Here is a 19465-nt window from a genome sequence, read left to right as displayed (position 1 = left end):
ATTTTTGTGTTTATTATATGTTGAAATGATATATTGGATATATTGGGTTAATTTAAATATATCATTAAAATTAATTTCACCTACTTTTCAATATAAAACCAGAAAACATTAAAATTCCACATGTGGGGAGTTCCCTGGTGGCCTGGCAGGTTAAAGATCCGCATTGTCACTGCCGTGGCTTGGGTCACTGCTGTGGTGCGGGTTTGAACACTGGCCCAGGAATTTCCATATGCTACAGGCAGGGCCAAAAAAAAAAAAAAATTCCACATGTGGCTCACATTGTATTTCTTTTGGACAGTGAATATGAGAGAGAGAAATTAAGAGGTTGTCTGGGAGCCATGGTTGCCACCCTGGACCTGTCTGTCTTTGCGTGAATTTCCTCATCTGTTGTCGTCTTTTTTTTTTTTTTTTTTTTTTTTAATGGATGCACCCACAGCATATGGAAGTTCCCTGGCCAGGAATTGAATTTGAGCCACAGCTGTAGCCACTCTGGATCCTTTAACCCACTGGGCATGACCAGGGATCAAACCTGCGCCTCTTCCAAGCCACTGCAGTCAGAGTCTTAACCCACTGTGCCACAGCGGGAACTCCTCCCCATCTTTCTGAAGCCACCAAAGAACCCATATGCTTGGCTGTCCTCAGAAGACCCCTGAACTTCCAGCCATATGGCTCTCAGGGAAATCTCACCCCAGCCAGAGGCTCAGGGCAGCCGGGCGGCACACTCGCACGCCCAGCCCCTTTGGCCACCAGAGGATAGAAGTGCCCACTTGTACCCCAAAACAAGCACCGTGGGGCGTCATCAAACCACGTTAAGTAACAGTTAACAGAGCTCAGAATCGTGCCCTTTAGGAATTCACATCAAATGAGCTTCAGAGGAGTTCCCGTCGTGGCGCAGTGGTAAGAATCCGACAGGAACATGAGTCGGGTTCGATCCTGCCCTTGCTCAGTGGGTTAACGATCGGCGTTGCCGTGAGCTGTGGTGTAGGTGCAGAGCGGCTCGATGGTGTGGGTGGGGGGGGCAGCGATTCAAGGGGCTTCAGAGAGGCCGCAGGCGAATGAGGAAAGCAGAGGCATCGAGTTGCTGATGCAAATGAATAATTGAGTAGCCTGGAAATACCACGAAAGACCGTTTTGTAGAGGCAGGCAAGAGAGTGTACTTGGGGGCGGGGGAGCCCCTCCCTGACATCCATCCCAAGGCTCCCTGTCCTTGCTGTCCCCATCCCTGACAACCCCAGCCTCTGCCAGGGTGCCGTGCTTTGGGCGAGGGGCTCCGTGTCAGTGTCCCAGCAGCACCCGCCTTTCTCGGGGCTGCTCGGCAGGACTTTTCTCTGCCTAGAGACGGACAAGGCCTCGGGTCAGGGAACCGGGGCACCTGTGCCTCAATGGAGCAAAGGCAGCCTGCACAAGCTCGGTTTTTGTAGGCTAAAGCTGTGTCACCCTTTCCCAACTCGCACCAGAATGTCACAGAGGCAACTCTCAAGGTCTCTCAACCAGGCCAGACACTGCTGAGTGTCCTGAAATGAGACAGGGTGAAAAGCCACGATCCCTGTCCCCACTGGAGAAGCTTCTTTGGGGGTCTGGTCAAGGACCTGTGGGGTTTAAGGGGCCTAACCAGGGCGACCCCCTGGACGCTGGATCTGGAGGTTTTGTTTTATCAATGAAGGGTCCGGACATAATGCCCTGAGGAGGCTGCACAGCCTTGCAGCTGTGGCGTCTGCTGGGGCCCGGCTGTGACATCACAGAGTTTTCTCTGGTACAAGCTGCTTTCCAGGAAGAGGAAAGGGGAATGGGACAGTGCCCAAACTGGCCCTCCTCCCGGACCATGGCTGTCCTAGCTCCTACCTTGGAGGGGAAGGAGGGGAGCGGAGGGAGAGATGCCCTCCAAGCGCCCTGCGCGGTGTGTGCCATCCGCCGCGTCCCAGGCCAGTGGCCAGAGCGTGGGGTTCTGAGTGTGCGGGGCCGGGGTCCCACTGCAGCTCCCAGGGAGGGGGCCCAACGGGGCTTCACCCTGGCTCCTTCGTGGTCTCGCCCACAGCACCGAACGGGCCCCGGTCACCCTCCACCTCGACGGGATTGTGCAGGTGCTGAACTGCCACCTCAGCGACATGGCCATCGGCATGATGACCAGGATCGCCGTCCTCAAGTGGCTCTACCACCTCTACATCAAGACCCCCCGGAAGGTGAGCCCCCAGACCCTCGGCCCTCCAGGCCAGGGGGCTTCTTCCGGGTGGTTTTCCAGGGCCTGTCCCTGCTCTGGAGGGTTTTCGGTCATTGTGGACCTGGAGGAACCTTGACAAGGCAGAGGAGTCGCAGATGCCCGCGGGTGGGTGGGAATGGGGAGGTGGTCCCTACATGGGAAGCGCATCCCGGACCGAAGGGGAGCTCACGCGGGCCCTGCTTCTCTGCTCTCCAGATGTTCCGGCACACGGACAGCCTCTTCCCCATCCTACTCCAGACGTTATCGGATGAATCCGACGAGGTAGGTCCCCGGCGCACCTTCCTCTGTGCCCCGGCTGCCAGCCTCCCCGCGTGGCTGACTGATGGGGTGGTGCAGCTGGGAGGTGCTTGTTTCATTGTTGTCGTTCTCTTAAATCACCACCCCCACGGTCGCCCTGGTCCTCACCCCTGGTGAGATCCATCCATTCGAGGAAGAGCTGTGTTCACTGCCCTTGGCTCTTCCTTTGTGGGCCTTTTCTGAAGCGCTCACTGGGTCCGGGCATCAGCGAGGAAAGCAGTCGGGCCGGGAGCTCCTTGTCCCTGGAAGGCCGTGGAGAGTGGGGGTTAGGGAGCCCAAGGGCCACAGCTGGCCCGCCTGGCTGCCCAGACATGGACAGGTCACTTCCATACCCCTCACCTCAGTTGCCTTCTCTGTCCAGTGGGCCAGTAACAGTGCATGGGGTTGTGAGAATGAAACGACCCACCAGAAATGCCAAGTGCCCTGCCAGGTAGATGCCAAGCACTCAGGGAGCGTTAGTTGGGATTCATTGCAGCTGGGTTCCATCTTGACCTCTAGTTTGAAATTGGATCCTGAAGCTTTGCTTCGTTGGGGTCACCAAGAGCAAAACGGTGGCCCCATCCCAGGCAGCAGGGGTAACCCGGAGTGGGGAGGCCCTGGAGAAGCGGAGGGGGGCGCGACTGCCGTGGCAGGGGGAGGGGCTCCTCCAGCTGCACACCTTTCCCCACCCTGTTCCGTAGATTTTGTTTTCAGAACTCCCCTGCCTCCCAGCAGGGGGCGGGATTTGAGGCTGGGCCTGGCCATTTGCCAGGATAGCATCCTGCCACCCGTGCCAGCTCCAGGCTGCGTGTTGGATGCTGGCAGCACCTTGACTCACCCCTCCCCTTCCCTCTTCCGGGCTCCGGCCAGCTGTGGGCTCCATGAGGCCGCAGGCACCGACACTTGCAAGCCTCCTGACTGCCCGTTGGGAACTTGGGTGGACAAGGGCTGGGGCTGTTGGGGAAAAAGGGAAAGGGACGTGGCTTACGACTTCTAATGGCAGGAGGCACCTTGGTCTTTGCTGGGCTGGTACCAGGCTTGTGTGGGGCCCAGGGCAGCTGTTGTGCAGCCTGAACCTGAGCTGGAAAAAAAAAAAAAAAAAAAATGCAGACAGGCCTCTAGGTCCTCTCGTGTCCAGAGAAACACAAACCAGATCGCTTGGGAATCTGCCCGTGTCCCCTCCTGCCTGCCCACTGCGCACACGCGCGGGCACACACGCCACCCCCTCTTGCTCTTCACCCCCCCACCCCACTGCTGCAGCGGGAGGCCCAGGTGGACTTGGCCCAGTTCTGCCTGAGTTAGGAGTGACTCACTGCATGGTCAGGGCCCTCATTTCAATACAAAAAGGAAGGGAAGGACTCTGCTGATTGGTCCCTTCCCTCGGACTTCAGTGGAAGCAGCTGAGTTTTCAATCCTCTAAATTGAGTTGTTTAATCCCATCCAGCCTTCTTTGCTCGCGATTGGTTTTTGTGTGCGTGTGCATTTAAAGGGAGCCAGAGGAGATGCAGTCCATTAAACAGCTCTGTTCGGGTTGCGGCTGTGGAAACTCGATTTGCTGAAGTGCCAAATGTTGTCGGGCGTTGGGGCACATGGTCTGGGCCTCTGGTGGGGCAAGGATGGCAGCTGCTCTTGGGGACAGTTGCTGGAGGTGGGCGGGGCAGGTGGCGCTGCTGTTGACGGGGGCGAAGAGTCCTTGCTCTCCCCTGTCTCTAGGGAAGGTGTTGGGGACCTCGGTATCAGTGGTGGGGCGTGATTCTGCCACATCCTGGTTCTTCATCAGAGTCCCGTTCCTAAGTGGCCCCTGCCCCATCTGGTGACCTTGAGGGTATGTTGTGTACTTGGCAGTGGAAATACAGCCATGAATGAGATAAAGTCCGTCTTCTCCTGGAGTATGCTTCCTTTTGGGAATATCTAGAAAGTGCTCCCTGTTGAATTTTCCCAATGTTTCCAGACTCAGCCCTGATCTCAGCTTGGAGCTCCCTGGGGTTCAGGAGCTGGGTTTCAAATGAGCCCACAGCCAGATGGGTGGGGTAAGGCCCCCTTCACTGTCAGAATGTCACCATGGCCCACTGTGTGTAGGGTCTTACATTCAGCTTGGGGCCCTCGAGGCACAGGCCATCCCTCTGCTAACAGCCGCCCTTGTGTGAAATGTTCCAGGGCCGGGAACTGTGCTTAGACCCCTCACCTGCAGTATCTAGGGAGCCCTCAACAATTCCATGGGGGAAGTGCCCGTATTGTTTCTGTTTTGAAGTCAGAAAGCAAGACCGAAGGAGGCGAAGCAACTTACACACAGCTGGGAATGGTGGGGCCAAACTCAAACCAGATCTGTTTGACTCCAAAGCCCATCCTCTTAATCACTTAACCTCCATGCCTGTGTCACCAGGTGTGGTCCCAGCCACCCAAATCATAACCCAGAGTTTGTGTTTGGTTGTGCTGTCATTCCTATTTCTGGCCTTTTTTCTTTTTTTTTAATCCGGAGTCAGATGGTCCTGATGATGAGGCATGGCCAGAAATTTCCTAGTGAGTGTAATATACACACTGCCAAGTGTCTTTCCAAGTGTCAGTTGTTTTCATTTATAATTAATGACAGCCTTGAACCTAATGAGAGTACAATTAAACGTCTGGGTGGGGCTGTGGTTCATCTTATGGCTCAGCAGGTTATGAGCCCAGCTAGTATCCATGAGGACACGAGTTTGATCCCTTGCCCTGCTCAGTGGCTTAAGGATCCAGCATTGCCGTGAGTTGTGGTATAGGTCACAGACGCAGCTTAAATCTGGCATTGGTATGGCTGTGGTGTAGGCCAGCAGCTGTAGCTTTCTGGCCTTCTTCTTTTGCTCCACAAGTTCTTGAGGAGAGTTCTCAATCTTCTGTGGGGAGGAGTGTATCTGTTCTATAAAAGCTATTCCTCAGCTCCCCAACCCTTTGTCCACTTTTCTTATTGATTTACAGGAACTCTTTATATATTGGGGACATTCCATTTATCATCTGTGTCATGCATGTTTTTCTCTCCAGTATGATTGTGATAAACCCATGTGCTCATCACTCAGTGAGAGCCAGTGGCCTCAGGGGACAGAATGTACCCAGGTGTTAATGATGTAAGAACTGGGCATGGGGAGGGGCAGCACCTCAGAGACCGAGTTCTGCTCCCTGCACCATGTTCCACAGTCCCGTTGGCCCATGGCCTCACTGGGGTGTCTTGTGTGCATTGTTTCTCAGTCCCCCCACCCCCACCCCCATGACAGCTTGATAGCCCACACCCCTCTAGCATCCTCACTTGTCTGTGCTTTTCCTTATTCAGGATAAGTGGCTATTTCTTCAGTACCGCCTGCTCATTTAAGACTTTATCAGAACACCCCTTTTGTCTGAAAGAATTTGCAGGTGTCAAATTAATATTCTTGGCACCAGAGTAGAACTCCTCCCATTAGCTAGAGACCTAATTACTTGGTTTTTGGGTTTTTTTTGTTTTTTGTTTTTTGTTTTTTTGTCTTTTTGCTATTTCTTGAGCCGCTCCCACGGCATATGGAAGTTCCCAGGCTAGGAACTCCAATTGGAGCTGTAGCCACTGGCCCAGGCCAGAGCCACAGCAATGCGGGATCCGAGCCGCGTCTGCAACCTACACCACAGCTCACGGCAACGCCGGATCGTTAACCCACTGAGCAAGGGCAGGGACCAAACCCGCAACCTCGTGGTTCCTAGTCGGATTCGTTAACCACTGCGCCACGACGGGAACTCCCTAATTACTTGTTTTTAAGTGAAAATGCCGCCCCGATTCAACAGCATGGAATGCAGGGCACGTATGCAGAGCTTCCTGCTGGACCTGGTAGGAGGTGGGGCTGCTGCCTCCCCTGCCTGGAAGATGCCAGCTACCTGGGTGAGCTCTGTCCCTGAGCCGCTGGGGACGGGCCCTCTCCATGTTCCTGGTGGCGTGGCTGACGTGGGAGGGGCCTGGGTGTTCCTCACCCCCATCCCACTCTCAAGCCCAAGTGCCTCCCAGCCCGCATTTAAAACCCTCAGGGAGTAAGGTGGGTTCGTGTCATTACACATGTGTCTGAACCGACAGAACGTACGACACCCAGAGTGAACCCTCACGTCAGCTCTGGACTTTGGGGAAAATGACGTGTCAGCATAGGTTCATCGATTGTAACAGACGCACCACTGCACTGAGGAAGGCGGGGGGCACCTGCAGAGGCAGGTGGTTTGTGGGGAATCCGTATGTGGGGAATATGAATCTGCTTCGTATTGCTGTGCACCTAAAACTTCCCTAAAAATGCAAACAAACAAATGCGTAGAATAAAAAAAAGTCTTCATCTCACAAGAGACCTGGAAGGGTGTCTGGGGCCCCTCCAAGGGCAGGCCACATCCCAAGCAGCCCGCCGCCGCCAGACCTGAGCTGGAACCTGAGCAGAGGGCAGGCGGTGATGTCTGCACGTGCCTCAGAGACCATTTAAAGGGCCAGCGTAACGCTCCCAACCTGCTCCTGGCCCTTTGTAAGAGCCTGTCCATTGCCCAAGTTCTTTAGGGGAAGTTGAACTCTCCTGCCCAAGAGCAAGGCTGGTCCCCTTTTAAGTCATCTTGTAAAGCCTTTGGGTCTTTTTTGGTAGATCTTACTCACTATGAAATTTACTTGCGGTATTTCAAACTTTGTTGTGACTTTGAGGGGCATCCCTTTCTGGTAATATTTTTACTGAGTGCCAGTGCAGCCTGATGGCCAGGCGGTCCAGGAGTCCAGTCCTGGTTCTGCCACGTAATAGTTGGTTGACTTTGATCAACTGACATACCCTCTCTGAGCCCCCATTTCCTTATCTGAAAACTGAACGTAATAGTGGAACTGCCCTCCCAGGCTGTCGAGGACTAAATGAAATCGTAAATGTCAACCGTTCAGCACAGGACACAGCGCACATAAACACATGGTTAACGTTGCTGCTCTGATGCTGGTTATGACGTCTGTAAAAACGGCAGAGACACACACTGAGATCAGGAAGATGGGCTCCGTGTTCGCACTACGCCCTTCCTTCCTCGGCTTCAGCAGCAAAAGTCGAAACAGAGACAGGTCTCTGTCCTGTTTCCTTGCCTGTCTTTAGAACCACACAGGCCCTGTGCAGGTGGCTGGGGGAGCAGGTCTGTTTGGTGCTGATCATCCTTCTCCAGGTCATAGAAAAACCAAGAGGAAAATTGTGGGCATCAGGACTGGTCCCCTAGCCCTGTGCTTTCTCCCCTCTTTCAGCCCCCCAGCATCCTGAGATAGAGCGAGGCCCCATTATCAGTAGGCTCTGTTGCAGCATCACCCAGCCGGCTGCACCGGGTCCAGGGAGGGGAAGAGATAGGGCATCACTGGCAGAGGATCAGTGCTGGGGCCTCTCACCACCACAGCCTCGTGCTGATTTCACTGAGATCCAGCAGTGCATTCCTGCCAGAGGCAGCATCCCCAGAATCTTCTCAACATCTCGGAGCTGGGGTACCGGAACATTTTAGAGCAGAAGTTCTCAGAAGAAGAGCAGAAGAAGCCCCCCTCTTTCCCCTCCCGCAGTTTCATGGTAACTTTGAAGAGAAGTCACATTTGGGAGGGTATGGCTTATGTTATCAAATTCTAGGGAATTTGGAGGGTAAGATTGTGAAGGCGTTATTCACAACAGTGGTAGCGTTTCTAGCTCAGGAGTCCATTACCTGCCTGGAGAGTGTGGGCCGGCCGTCCCGTCAGTGAGACATGCAGCCATGGCTAGGAGACGGGGAGAGCGGGCTCAGTTGGGGGTGATCTGGGGGCACCTATCACAGGTGCTCAAAGTCCACTGGGAGCAGCAATGAACCCCAGTCCAGAGTGGCCCACTGCCTTCCCTGTCCTCTACCCCGTTGTACGTCTCAGAAGTGTCCACACCCATGGGCAGGAGCCCACAGGGGTTCATCAGCTCTTCTCTCTGGTGCAGGACTCAGCTCATCACCCCACTCTGTGTCAGGGTGCTTGGCCCCTCACCAGCAGGGGCGTCGCTGGAGAAGAGACAGACTGTGTTTGAGGGTGGGGGGCTTTGGGAGAGGGGGAGAGGATTTCATATGTTTTCATGGACCAGGGCCCAGGAGACATGGAGTGGAAGAGGTTCTCAGATCTCTCAAAGGAGAGATCTCGAAGGGGCCAAGCTGAGCCCAAGAGAGAAACCGGCCGAGGCTGGTCTGGGAGATGAGCAGAATAGCTACGTGGTGGTGCTGTGACTGTTGGCGCTGCCCAGCACCCGACTGGCGGCCTGAGTTCCCCGGAGCAGACTGGGTTGAGGCTGCCTTTGGCTTCCTCTCTCCGGAGGAGCAGCAGCCCTGCTCTCCCATCGTATCCCTTTCCCTCTCCAGCCCTCAGCCCACCCTGCCTTCATCTTTTCCACTCCCCAGGAGCCATGGTCATTTTGTTCTGGTGGGTTGGTCAGCCGGGCCCAGAGACTCCTCTCTCTGCTGTAAAGGGATTTAGTTGGTGGCCGCAGGGCCTTCCGTGTGGGAGGAAGCCCCAAACCCGAGAGCTGTGCCATGAGAGTGGTGGGAGGCCCTCGTCCCCATGGGTTCCTCTTCTGACTCACGATCTAGGGTGACATGTTGTGCCCTCCTGTCCCCGAGAGGGAGGGCCTTCTGTTGGAAATGGGCCATCCCTTGGAGTTCCCATTGTGGCTCGGCAGGTTAAGAACCTGATGCTGTCTCAGAGGGCGCGGGTTTGATCGCTGGCCTAGCTCTCGGGGTTAAGTATCCAGCATTGTGATCTGCAGTGTAGACCTCAGCTGCAGTTCCAATTCAGCCCCTAGTCTGGTAACTTCCATATGCTGCAGGTATGGCCATTAAAAAAGAAAGGACGAAGGGAGGGAAGAAAAGAAATTGGCCATCCCTCAGTGTCTGCCCCGGAGTGAGGGCTGCCCCTTAATTAGAGGCCTTTATTTGAGGGCAACTTAGAGAGTCATTGACAGCCTGTCCAGCACTCCCAGTGCCGACTTCCTTGGGACCCCACGTGTCTGGGAGAGGGAGAGGGCGGAAACCAGTTTATGGGGTAGTTCCTCTGAGAGTGCATTGCATCTGTCGTCTTGACAAATCTGCCTGGTGGTCATGGAGTGGTTTTCATTATACCCAGTTTGACATAAGAGAAAATGCAGGCGTGAGGAAGAGAACTTGCCCAAGGTCACACTGCCAGGAGCCAGAATTGCAAGTGGGGTCTGTCTGATTCTAGAACATCTAAAACCCACACGAGGTCTGACCTTGCTGCACCAGGGTGGGGAGGGGCGCTGCTTTATCCAGGCCAGGCCCCCTTTGGTCCAGATGCATTTGACTTTGACCTGCCCCTTTGGGCTGCCTCAGGAGTGGGGCCAGTGGCTAAGACACTGAGGGGCGGTGTGGAAGCAGCCGGGTGAGAAACAGGAGGGGACAGGCCTCTGCTCCACGCTGCCACCCTCACCCTCTCTGTGAGACCTGGCAAGGCCATAGCATCTCCTCACCTCAGTTTTCCTCCTTAAAACGCGGTTGGACTGGCTCGTGTTAGTCCCGTCCAGCTCTGATTTTGTGTGGTCCTGACGCGGCTACCTAGAATACTAATGCGCCTGTTCAAAAGTGGACAGTCTTCGTAAGAATGGGACTTGTTTTTCCTTCTCATGTCCTTGCCTCAGTTTTTTTTTTCACTCCAATTCTCATTCCATCCACTCTCCAAAACAAACAAAAACAATCCCTCCACCCCCCACTTCAGTTCTGAAAATCTCTTTACGGTCCGATCACACGATCAGGTCCAATGCCAGCATGGACAACCAAGGGGCAAGGTGTCGGGGGGCATAGAACTGTATTCTTCCCACCGAGAGCCCAGCCCACGTGGAGAGAGAAGCTGGGCCCCGGCACGAACAGCCCAACCGAGAAAGGTGTGCACCTCTCCGGCTGCAGCCTCCCGGGGCCCAGCCAAGGATGCAGAAACCGGTCCACGCCGATCTCCCTGCGGCTTCCTGCACAGGCTTTGGAGAGAGAACGAGAGGCAGGCAAAGAAGGGGAAGGGACAACAGCCGTGGCCAGCAAGGCAGAGACGCAGGCCTCCAGCCACAGGGACAGCCCAGCCCAGCCCCCACGGCCCAGCCAAGGCACCGGCTGTCACCACTAGGGGTCTTGGGATGTCTTCTGCCCTGAGCCCTGGACAGGAGACTCTAAGGAGCGCCTTGCCCAGGGGAGGCCTTGCTGCTCTCATTCTTCCACGTCGCCTCACTGTGCACTTTCAGGGCCTCACATCAGCCTCCCTCGGCTAACGGGGGACCCCCGATACCCACCCGCTCCGCCATCAGCTGCCATTCTCTGCTCTAGGAGGACAGGTTTATGTGCCAAGGGTTCTCAGTCTGTTTCCGCCCAGATTCCCTCCACTGATGGGCAAGTGAGGTCCCAAAGCCACACCGTCAACTGAAGCACCTGGGCTGGGCAGGGGGCCGCTGCCTGGCACCCCGGGCTCCTGATGAGGGCAGAGGGTGGACTGAGAAGTGGGCGAAGGGGAGGCTTGCTTTCCCAAAGGAGGGCCCAGTGACACAGGAAGGAAGGAGTCCCCGGAGGGGCCCCGGTTGGGAGCCTCCTTCGCCTGGACAGGGCCGGGGCTCTCACAGAGCCCAGATAGACCAGCTGGCCTCCAGAGGTGAGCACACCATCTGCCCCCGCCCACCTGTCCTTTTTTTGTTTCTGTTTTTGTCATTTGTCCTTTTAGGGGCACACCGCAGCGTATGGAGGTTCCCAGGCTAGGGGTCTAATCGGAGCTGTTGCTGCTGGCCTACGCCACAACCATGGCAACGCCGGATCCCTAACCCACTGAGCGAGGTCAGGGATTGATCGAACTCACATACTCATGGATACTACTCAGGTTTGTTAACCACTGAGCCACGACAGGAACTCCCCACCTGTCCTTGAACTTAAGAAGCCGTCAGTCATCTCACCTAGAAAGGTGAAAGTCCAACAACACCGCCAGAAGCCCCTTGAGGGAGCCACGCACACCAGGGCTGATGTCAGATCCGCTGGAGCTGTTTAGAATCGGGCTGCGTGGGCCTCAGCCCCGACCTGCTGAGCCGTTCTCGCGGGTGGGGCCTCGTGGCCTGGGCACCGATACTGTCCACCACCCCCTGTGGTTTTGATACCATTTCTGGTTGAGAACCTTGGTTGTGGACCAGCCTCAGATCCTGTTGGGAGATTATGGACCAGGCCCTGGCTCTCAGCCCTCATGCCCTCTCTCCATAGCCCTCGAGGTGGTGGCCAGGCCAGGGCCCCCTGTTTCCACACCCACTCCGCTTGTGGCATCCTCAGAGGTCAGGGTTTCTCCCAAGATGTGTGTCAATTTTTCCTCCTCCGGTGATGGCCAAAGCTAGGTCAGTCCGATTTCCCTGACCTCTTCCTGTTGGCAGTTTGCAAGGCCCATGGACAGGGTGGGGCGTTCTGGTGGCTGGAGACTGTGAGGACAGGAAGTGCCCCGAGCACTCACTCCACTCCAGACCTGTGCAGGCCATCATTGGCCAGGCCCCCGTCTGTGTCACGCCAGCACCTTGTGCCCTCAGACCCTCTCACAGCCCTTGTCACACTCAGTGAGGATAGAGGCCATGGCCAGCACATCGTAGGTGCTCAGACATGTCTCATGAGCAAGTGAACAGATAGGACGTGGGGCAGGTGGTAAGCTGATCCCCCTGCAGCCCGCCCTGCCCTCCTGCCTCTCCTGCTGGCCCTGAGTGTGGTTTGCATGTACGCGGGGATTAAGCAGAGACCCGGCGGTGGGCAGGAGACCAGAGAGCCCTGCACTCCTCTCCTGGTTGCCATGGACCCATGCCCGGGAGACGGTGGCCCCTCGGCTCATCGCCTGGTAACCAAGCTATAATGGTGTGCCTACTGCTCCCGAGCTGCCCTCGGTGCAGCCCGCCCCCTCCCCGTGCCCTGCCTCGCTCATGGGAGAATTTATCGGGCTGGAAGGGCACCTCCTGGTCAGGGGCCTCTGGGATGCAATTGAGCAATGGCTGGCTTCAGCAGGAAGCCCTGGGGTGGGAGAGAAGGGTGGGGGACCTGGTCTCCAGGTCCTCTCACCCCAGGCTGGCCTTTCCCTCCTCCGCCCTGAGAGGGATGGCGGCTGGAAGGTTTTAAGCTGCCAGAACCCACACTGTGCTGCCTCTGTTAGTGGAACTTCATAGCGTTAGGTGCTGGCCTTTGGCATGTGCAGCACAGAACTGGGCACTTAGGAATGAATTTCAAATTTAACTCAAAAGAGAAAGAAAAAAAGCAGTCCTGATTCTTAAGGGCATGCATTCAAAGGCAACAAACCAAGATGTAATCCTTTTTTTTTTTTTTTTCTTTTAAGGTTGTTTTTTTTTTTTTTTTTTTTTGCTTAACTAAGACATACAAGGTTTTAACCAGGGTTGTTTTCTCAGTAGGAAAATAGGTCTAAACAGTCCTGCTGCCCCACCCCCAAATCTAAGTGTTCTTTTTGGCAGTGCTTTCCTTTCTTATTGCAAAAGGCGGGGCTGCAGAGCTGTGGGACCTGCCTCCCAGGAGATGCTGGGCCTGACCTGCTCTGACCCTGTCGTAGCTGAAGGCTTTTCTGAGAAAACCACCCTTTCCCATGCTGCACTGGGCTGGGGTCTGCTTGCTGCCTTCTGCATCTCAGGTTTGCTCTGTGTCCCAGGCGGGGGGTCTCCAGCCCTGGTGCCAGCTGGTGCCAGGGATCTTCTGCCAGAGCTTTATAGATGGAATGTTCTGGGGCCCGTGGAGATGCTGAGGCCTTCCCTCAGCATCCTCAGGGGACCCTTCCTGGAGATGGCAGCCTGGCTTCCTACGGTCAGCTCTCTGGCCAATTCCAGCAGCCACAGGAGCCATTCTGTGGGTGTCAGAGATTAAAAAGGCTTGACTCACTGAGCTGTCCCTTGTGAAGGAAGGGGACAGACTCTGTGTGGCAGGAAACAGAAGGCCTCACGGCTCCTCAGTACCCCTTCACTTACTGTCAGCATCACTTCTAAGAATAGGGAGCAGCCTGACCTGACCCAGATGTCAGGCACAGCCTTGTGGCCCCACTGCTCTGGGCAGAGGCATCAGATGGCCCTAGGTCGCGGCCCGCAGACCTGGGCGTCCAGGCTCAAGCCTGAATTCACCTCCCCTGCCAACCCTAAGTGCATCCTTTGGAAGCACTGCTGCGGCTTCCTCCTGGCTGGGACTCTAGAGGGCCCAGCTTGGGGATTTCCTTCCCTCCTCATGGGGCTGGAAGGCTGAACCATTGACATCTGGGGCCCAGTCAGCTGACCAGAGGCCCCGCCAAGCTTTTAACAAAGTTTCTCAGAGATAAGTGGGTAGAGGACCGGGAGGCCTCTCCAGCCATCCCCTCGGCAGAAGCTGTGCAGAACCGTCCATCTTGCATTTCCTGCTTGGCACTGCAGGTCAGCAACTATTTATTCCCCATCGCTCGAGAGCCTCAGCCTGGAACTTCATGTTCAGGAGCCTCGGGAGGAGAGAGGATAGGCCTCCCTGACTAGGGACTTGGCCTTGCCAATCTCTGGGTCTCCAGCTGTTCCCCCACCCCCCTGATAGTGCAGGAACAGGCAGGAGCCCACCGGGGAGAGGCAGAAGGGAGCCCCCAGCGCGAGGGCTTTTCCAGGCTTTTCCACCTCCCTTTTCCAGGGCTGGTCTGTGGACAGGGGTCGGGCAGGGAGTGCCTGGATGGACCGGTTCAGGATGGGAGGGAAACAGTGCCATCCGCGAGACTGTCCTTGGCCTGCTGGAATGCTGCCGGGTGACAGCCCGCCGTGGCCCTCCCGGATGATACCCCGCCCACACCGAAACGTGCCCTTTGCTGGTGTCACGTCCCCCCGGCAGGAAAGCCTTTCTCAGGAGTCCCCCAGCCTCCTCTCTGCCCCCCAAAGCCCTGGAGGGTGTTCCGGCGCCCCCCCACCCCAAAGCCTGCGCCTTCCCCTCCCAGTTGCTTTGTCAGATGTTTTCCTCACTCAGTTCAGTTGCCACCGACCCTTTCACTCCTTCGATGGCCAGCTCACTCGGGGACCAGGGACCAGCTGATGTGCCTTCCCTGCCCCCCAGCCCGTTGCCATGGTAACAGCAGGCACTCCTGCTCCTGCAGAATATTGCTTTCTTGTAACCTCCTTCCCTCCCTCTCTTTCCCCCCTTCTTTCTTTCACACAAAAAGAAAGCACAAGTGTTTTATATTCATTCTGCGCAACGCTGTGTAGCGCATACTAATTGGCGTGGCTTCCTCCTGCTTCCTCTGAGCCTTTCCTCGTCCTCGGAGCCAGGACTACCGGCCTGCGCAGGCGTGGGCCCAGCCAGGCTGCCGCCTGGAAGGGGGCCTAGCTCTGGGTTTCTAGAGGCCGAACGGCACGTTTAGAGCTCATGGCCTTTTTGTCCAGGCCCTGAGCGTAAGCGAAGCTACTGAGATCACCGCATCCTTATCCCAGAGCTTCCTGCCCACAAGCCAAGGGCTGTGGGATCTCCAGGGCAGTGGAGCACTAAGACCCTGGCTGGTACAGAGACTCAAAGCCAGGTCCAGCTGGAGGACGGCTCCGACCTGGTCTCTCGCTCTGTCCCAGGCCCCCTGCTGGCATTCCCTCCAGTGACAGAGTCCTGGCCTAGGTCTGCATCAGGCTTGTGGCTCCATAGCCGCAAGTCCAGCCCCTGGACTGAGGGGGTTTGCTGCTCTGGCGGGAAAGAGCCAGAGGCTGGACTTAATGGCACAGGAGCCCCGGAGCCCCAGCGGCTCCCCACCAACTCCCTATTCCACTCCTCTAGCCGTTTCTTCCCCTCCATTTTGGCAGCCCCTTCAAGCCCCTTGCTCTAGAGGCCGAAGGATGCTCTGTGTGTGTGTGTGTGTGTGTGTGTGTGTGTTTTCAAGTGCACCTGGTGGTGTCCCCGGCAGGCCCGTCCATGACCTTTAGCCCCCAGGGACCAGAGACAAATTTATTGATATGTAGACACCAGAGGCGTGGCCAGGTTTACTGTAGGCAGGTTGGCCAGGAACCCATAGACAACATTTCCGGCTTTAATTGTCAGTTGAAGTGTAATTCGCATTCATTTGCCATTTGGTGTTACACCTTCTAAAACAAGGGAATTCAGAGTGTGAGATACGCAGCTTTGCTGGCTGCGCTGTCCGTGGGCAGAAGGTGCACAGAGATGGGTGATGTCGATGCCCTTCGGTGGAGAGGAAATCCGAAGGCCTCTGTGAGCGCCGCTGATCCAGGGCCACTGACCAAAAATCTCCGAACAGAAGTAATACATAGGAGTTCCCGTCGTGGCGCAGCAGAAATGAATCCGACTAGTACCCATGCGAACGTGGGTTTGATCCCTGGCCTTGCTCAGTGGACTCAGTATCTGCGGTTGCTTGAGCTGTGGTGCAGGTCGCAGATGTGGCTCCAATCTGGTGTTGCTGTGGTTGTGGTGTAGGCCAGCAGCTGTAGCTCCAATTCGACCCCTAGCCTGGGACTTCCATATGCCTCAGGTGTGGCCCTAAAAAGCCAAAAAAAAATTAAAAAGAAAAAAATAAGTAGTACATAAAGCATCTCCTGCAGTCTTCACAACAGTCTTCAGGGTAGAGATGCCTCTGGCACACACAAGGAAACTCAGGCTCTCCATCACCTGCAAACCAAATTCAGACCTACTTCTTTGTCTGGGTCATGGTTCTTGATGACCTGCCCCTGCCAATGGCTTCCACCCGATTTCTGCCCCAGCCCCATACTCCACTCCAGAGCCAGGCCAGGGCTCAGTTTCCTGGAAGTTTCCGTGCGTCTGGTCCTACGTCCATGAAAGGCTTATGCTAGTTAAGAGCAAGCCTTGCGTGCCTTCCTATACCCTCTGGTTCCCTGGCAAACTGGGGCTCAGGTACTTTTGAAGCCTCCCAGCCCTCTCAGGCCAGGCTGCCAGCTCCCATTGCACAGGTGCTGGTTTGTCATTGCCATCACCTGTCACTCTCTTGGAGGCAGGGCCCAGTTTAGCCTTGCATCTCCTCCAGCCAGCACAGGCCCCCATCCACAGTGGGCACCCCGTGGATGCTGAGGGGAGGGGATTGTACAGTGAAGTTAACCAGTCCAGGGTCATTGGCTGAATGGCAGGGTCCAGCTTGAAAGTCAGGACTGTGACTGCAAAAACCCCTGTAGCTAATGGGTCTCTGGTTTGGGGACTAGAGCTGGATTTTAAGTGGACTCCCTAGTACCTTGAGCAGGTGCCAGTATGTGCGACGGAAGGGAAGATGAGCAGGGCGTTAATTGTATGTGAGGGCTGGGAGTGGGGACAGCTGCCTCCTTGGGCCTCTGCGTCCCTTATGGCCTAGCCCTAGGGCCACTCAGAGGGTGGAGACAGCTCACAGGCCAGGCCTCTCCTCTCAGGCATGGTGGTTCTTCCCAAGCATCTTAACAGGCAGGGCGATAAGGATCCAGTAGAAGCCTGGTGTGGGTTGTTGTGCCCCCGTGGGGCAGCATCAGGCCCCCAGCCCCCTCGGCTCCCCTGGGACTCCAGACCTTTGTAAGAGGCCCCACCCCTGCAGCCCAGGGCAGAGCCAGAGCAAACTGATCAAGGAGCACCCTGGATTGGGAACTAGGGTGCTGGTTTGGGGTTTTTTTCGACTTGATTCTTTTTCTTTTGTTTTGTCTTATTGATTTTTCTGGCCATGCCCATGGCATAAGCCATGGATCAAACCCAAGCCACAGCAGCAACCCCAGCTGTTGCAGTGCTAGTGCCCGATCGTTAACCCGCTGTGGCACAAGAAAACTCCTTAATTCTTTTTTTTAAGAGCCAGGTCACCTATCATAAAAGTTATCCTACTAAAGTATAGCATCCCCCCAAAACCCCTATGCCCGTTAGCAATCACACCCCGTGTCTCACTCTCCCTGGCAACCACATCCTACCTTCTGTCTCTGTAGATTTGTCTCTTCTATTTCCTCTAAATGTGTGTGACCGTTTGCATCTGGCTTTTTCCACTTAGCAAATGTTTGCAAGGTTCCTCCGTGTTGAAGAGAGTATCAGAACTTGGTTCCTTTTTATGGCCAAATAATAGTTCATGGCATGGATGTGACATAGTGTTTTCATCCATTATCGGTTGATGGACGTTTGGGTTTGTGAGACTGCAATATATAATAAATGTGTATTTGATCTTCCTTCCCTGTTTCTGGCACAAAGGCCCTTAAAACTCTTGGAATTTCCTAAGGGATGAGAGTGATAAAGGGGTCTTTGGTTAGATTAATGAGGTGACTGGATCCCACCTAAAGGTGGCGGTTGGGAGTTCCCATCGTGGCGCAGTGGTTAACGAATCCGACTAGGAACCATGAGGTTGCGGGTTCGATCCCTGCCCTTGCTCAGTGGGTTAATGATCCGGCGTTGCCGTGAGCTGTGGCGTAGGTTGCAGACGCGGCTCGGATCCCGCGTTGCTGTGGCTCTGGCGTAGGCTGGTGGCTACAGCTCCGATTGGACCCCTAGCCTGGGAACCTCCATATGCCGTGGGAGCGGCCCAAGAAACAGCAACAGCAACAAAAAAGACCAAAAAAAAAAAAAAAAAAAAAAAGGTGACGGTTGGTTTCTAGGAGAACCGATCCTGATTAGAAAGTTGGACCTTGGCCCTGCATCCTGACCTCCAGGGAGGGGAGAGGGGCTGGAGGTTGGATCCGTCGCCCATGGCCAGTGATTTCATGTGTCGTGCCTGTGCCGTGAAGCCTCCGTAAAAGCCCAGGAGGATGGGGTCTGGAGAGCCGGCAGGTTGGTGAGCTCGTGGAGCCTGGGAAAGAGTGGTGTGTGCAGAGAGGGCATGGAGGCTCTGTGCCCGTCTTCCCAGCCCTTTTCCCCTGTGCTTCTCTTCCATTTGGCCTGAGTCGTATCCTTTATGATAAATGGGGGATCTGGTAAGGAAAATGTTTCCTGAGTTCTCTGAGCTGCTTGAGCAAGTTAAACCCAAGGAGCGTTCCCGGGACCCTCTGATCTTCGGCCAGTGGGTCAGAACGAGTGACAACCTGGACTTGTGATGGGCATCTGAAGAGAGCTTTCTAGGGCGCAGTCTTGTACGCAGAGCCGTCAACCAATGGGCCTGGCGCTGTCACCAGGGAGAGTGTCAGAACTGCGTTGAGTGATGGGACACCCAGCTTGTGTCAGAATATTGCTTGGTAGTGTGGGGAAAAGACATATCAAAATCTTAGAGGCGCCACCGCTTTCTTGCTACGATGAACAGCGATGATGGGAGCTTTCTTGTGCAAGTTGTTGCACTATGTCTCTTCGGCCCCCTCAGATGAAACACTAGAAACCTGTAGCTCTGTTTAACTCTTCAGGGCACACTCGCTCGCTGCTCCCTGGTTGGATGTGCTGGAGGGAGGGGCTGCCTCTCCCAGCGCTGCACTATTGCTGCCCCTTCCCCCATCCACCGGCTCCCTCTCTGCCCTCTTTCTGTCATTGCTGAAGTAAAGAGCCTTCTGGGGGCCTCCCTCAGTGGAAGCAAATGTCTGGGCCTCCCTGCTTCCAGTCCTAGACCCCTCCAGGGCCCCAGCTCTTGGTCCGGCCATAAGGGCCACCCTTGCTCCTGCTGTCTGCTGGGTGCTTAGCAGCCATGACTTTGAGCCAGCGTGGACCCATTCCCTGCAGACCTAGCCATCAGAATGCTCTGAAATCACATCCACTGATCACAGAAAGGCAGGTGTCTGGGCAAGGCCGTGGGCAAGGGCATGTCTGACTCACCTGCAGCCCCGGTACATAGCACAGCGGGTGCTCGAGTGAGGCTGAGAGCAGGGGACAGGAGGGAGAGGACCAGGCTGGGCAGACGGGAGCTAGTGTTTGTGCGCAGGAGTTCCGTGTCCAGCCTGGATGAGGTGCAGCAGGGGAGCTGCGTGCTGATCACCCTGTGCTGCTGGGAGAAGACGGAGGGGCCAGGGCGGGCAGAGAGGAAACCCGGAGGAGAAGTGGCAGTCGGGGCAGGTAGGAAGAGGCACTCCTGTTGACACAAGAACTACTTTCAAGCTACATGAAGAGGATAATAGCTTTCTTTTCTTTCTT

At 55.6% G+C, this 19465-nt stretch overlaps 1 protein-coding gene across 1 annotated transcript in view; it reads left to right on the top strand.

The window, feature by feature from the left end:
• The window catches only part of VAC14 (Vac14, PIKFYVE complex component), a 107447-nt gene that overhangs the window by 35906 nt on the left and 52076 nt on the right, over positions 1-19465 (top strand). The window contains exons 11-12 of the mRNA XM_021093808.1: positions 2036-2180; positions 2414-2479. Of these exons, the coding sequence (XP_020949467.1) occupies positions 2036-2180; positions 2414-2479 (211 nt within the window). The remainder of the gene's footprint in view (positions 1-2035; positions 2181-2413; positions 2480-19465) is intronic.

Source organism: Sus scrofa, chromosome 6, assembly GCF_000003025.6.
Source record: "Sus scrofa isolate TJ Tabasco breed Duroc chromosome 6, Sscrofa11.1, whole genome shotgun sequence".
Lineage (NCBI taxonomy): Eukaryota > Metazoa > Chordata > Mammalia > Artiodactyla > Suidae > Sus > Sus scrofa.
This window is presented reverse-complemented; position numbering and strand designations above follow the sequence as displayed.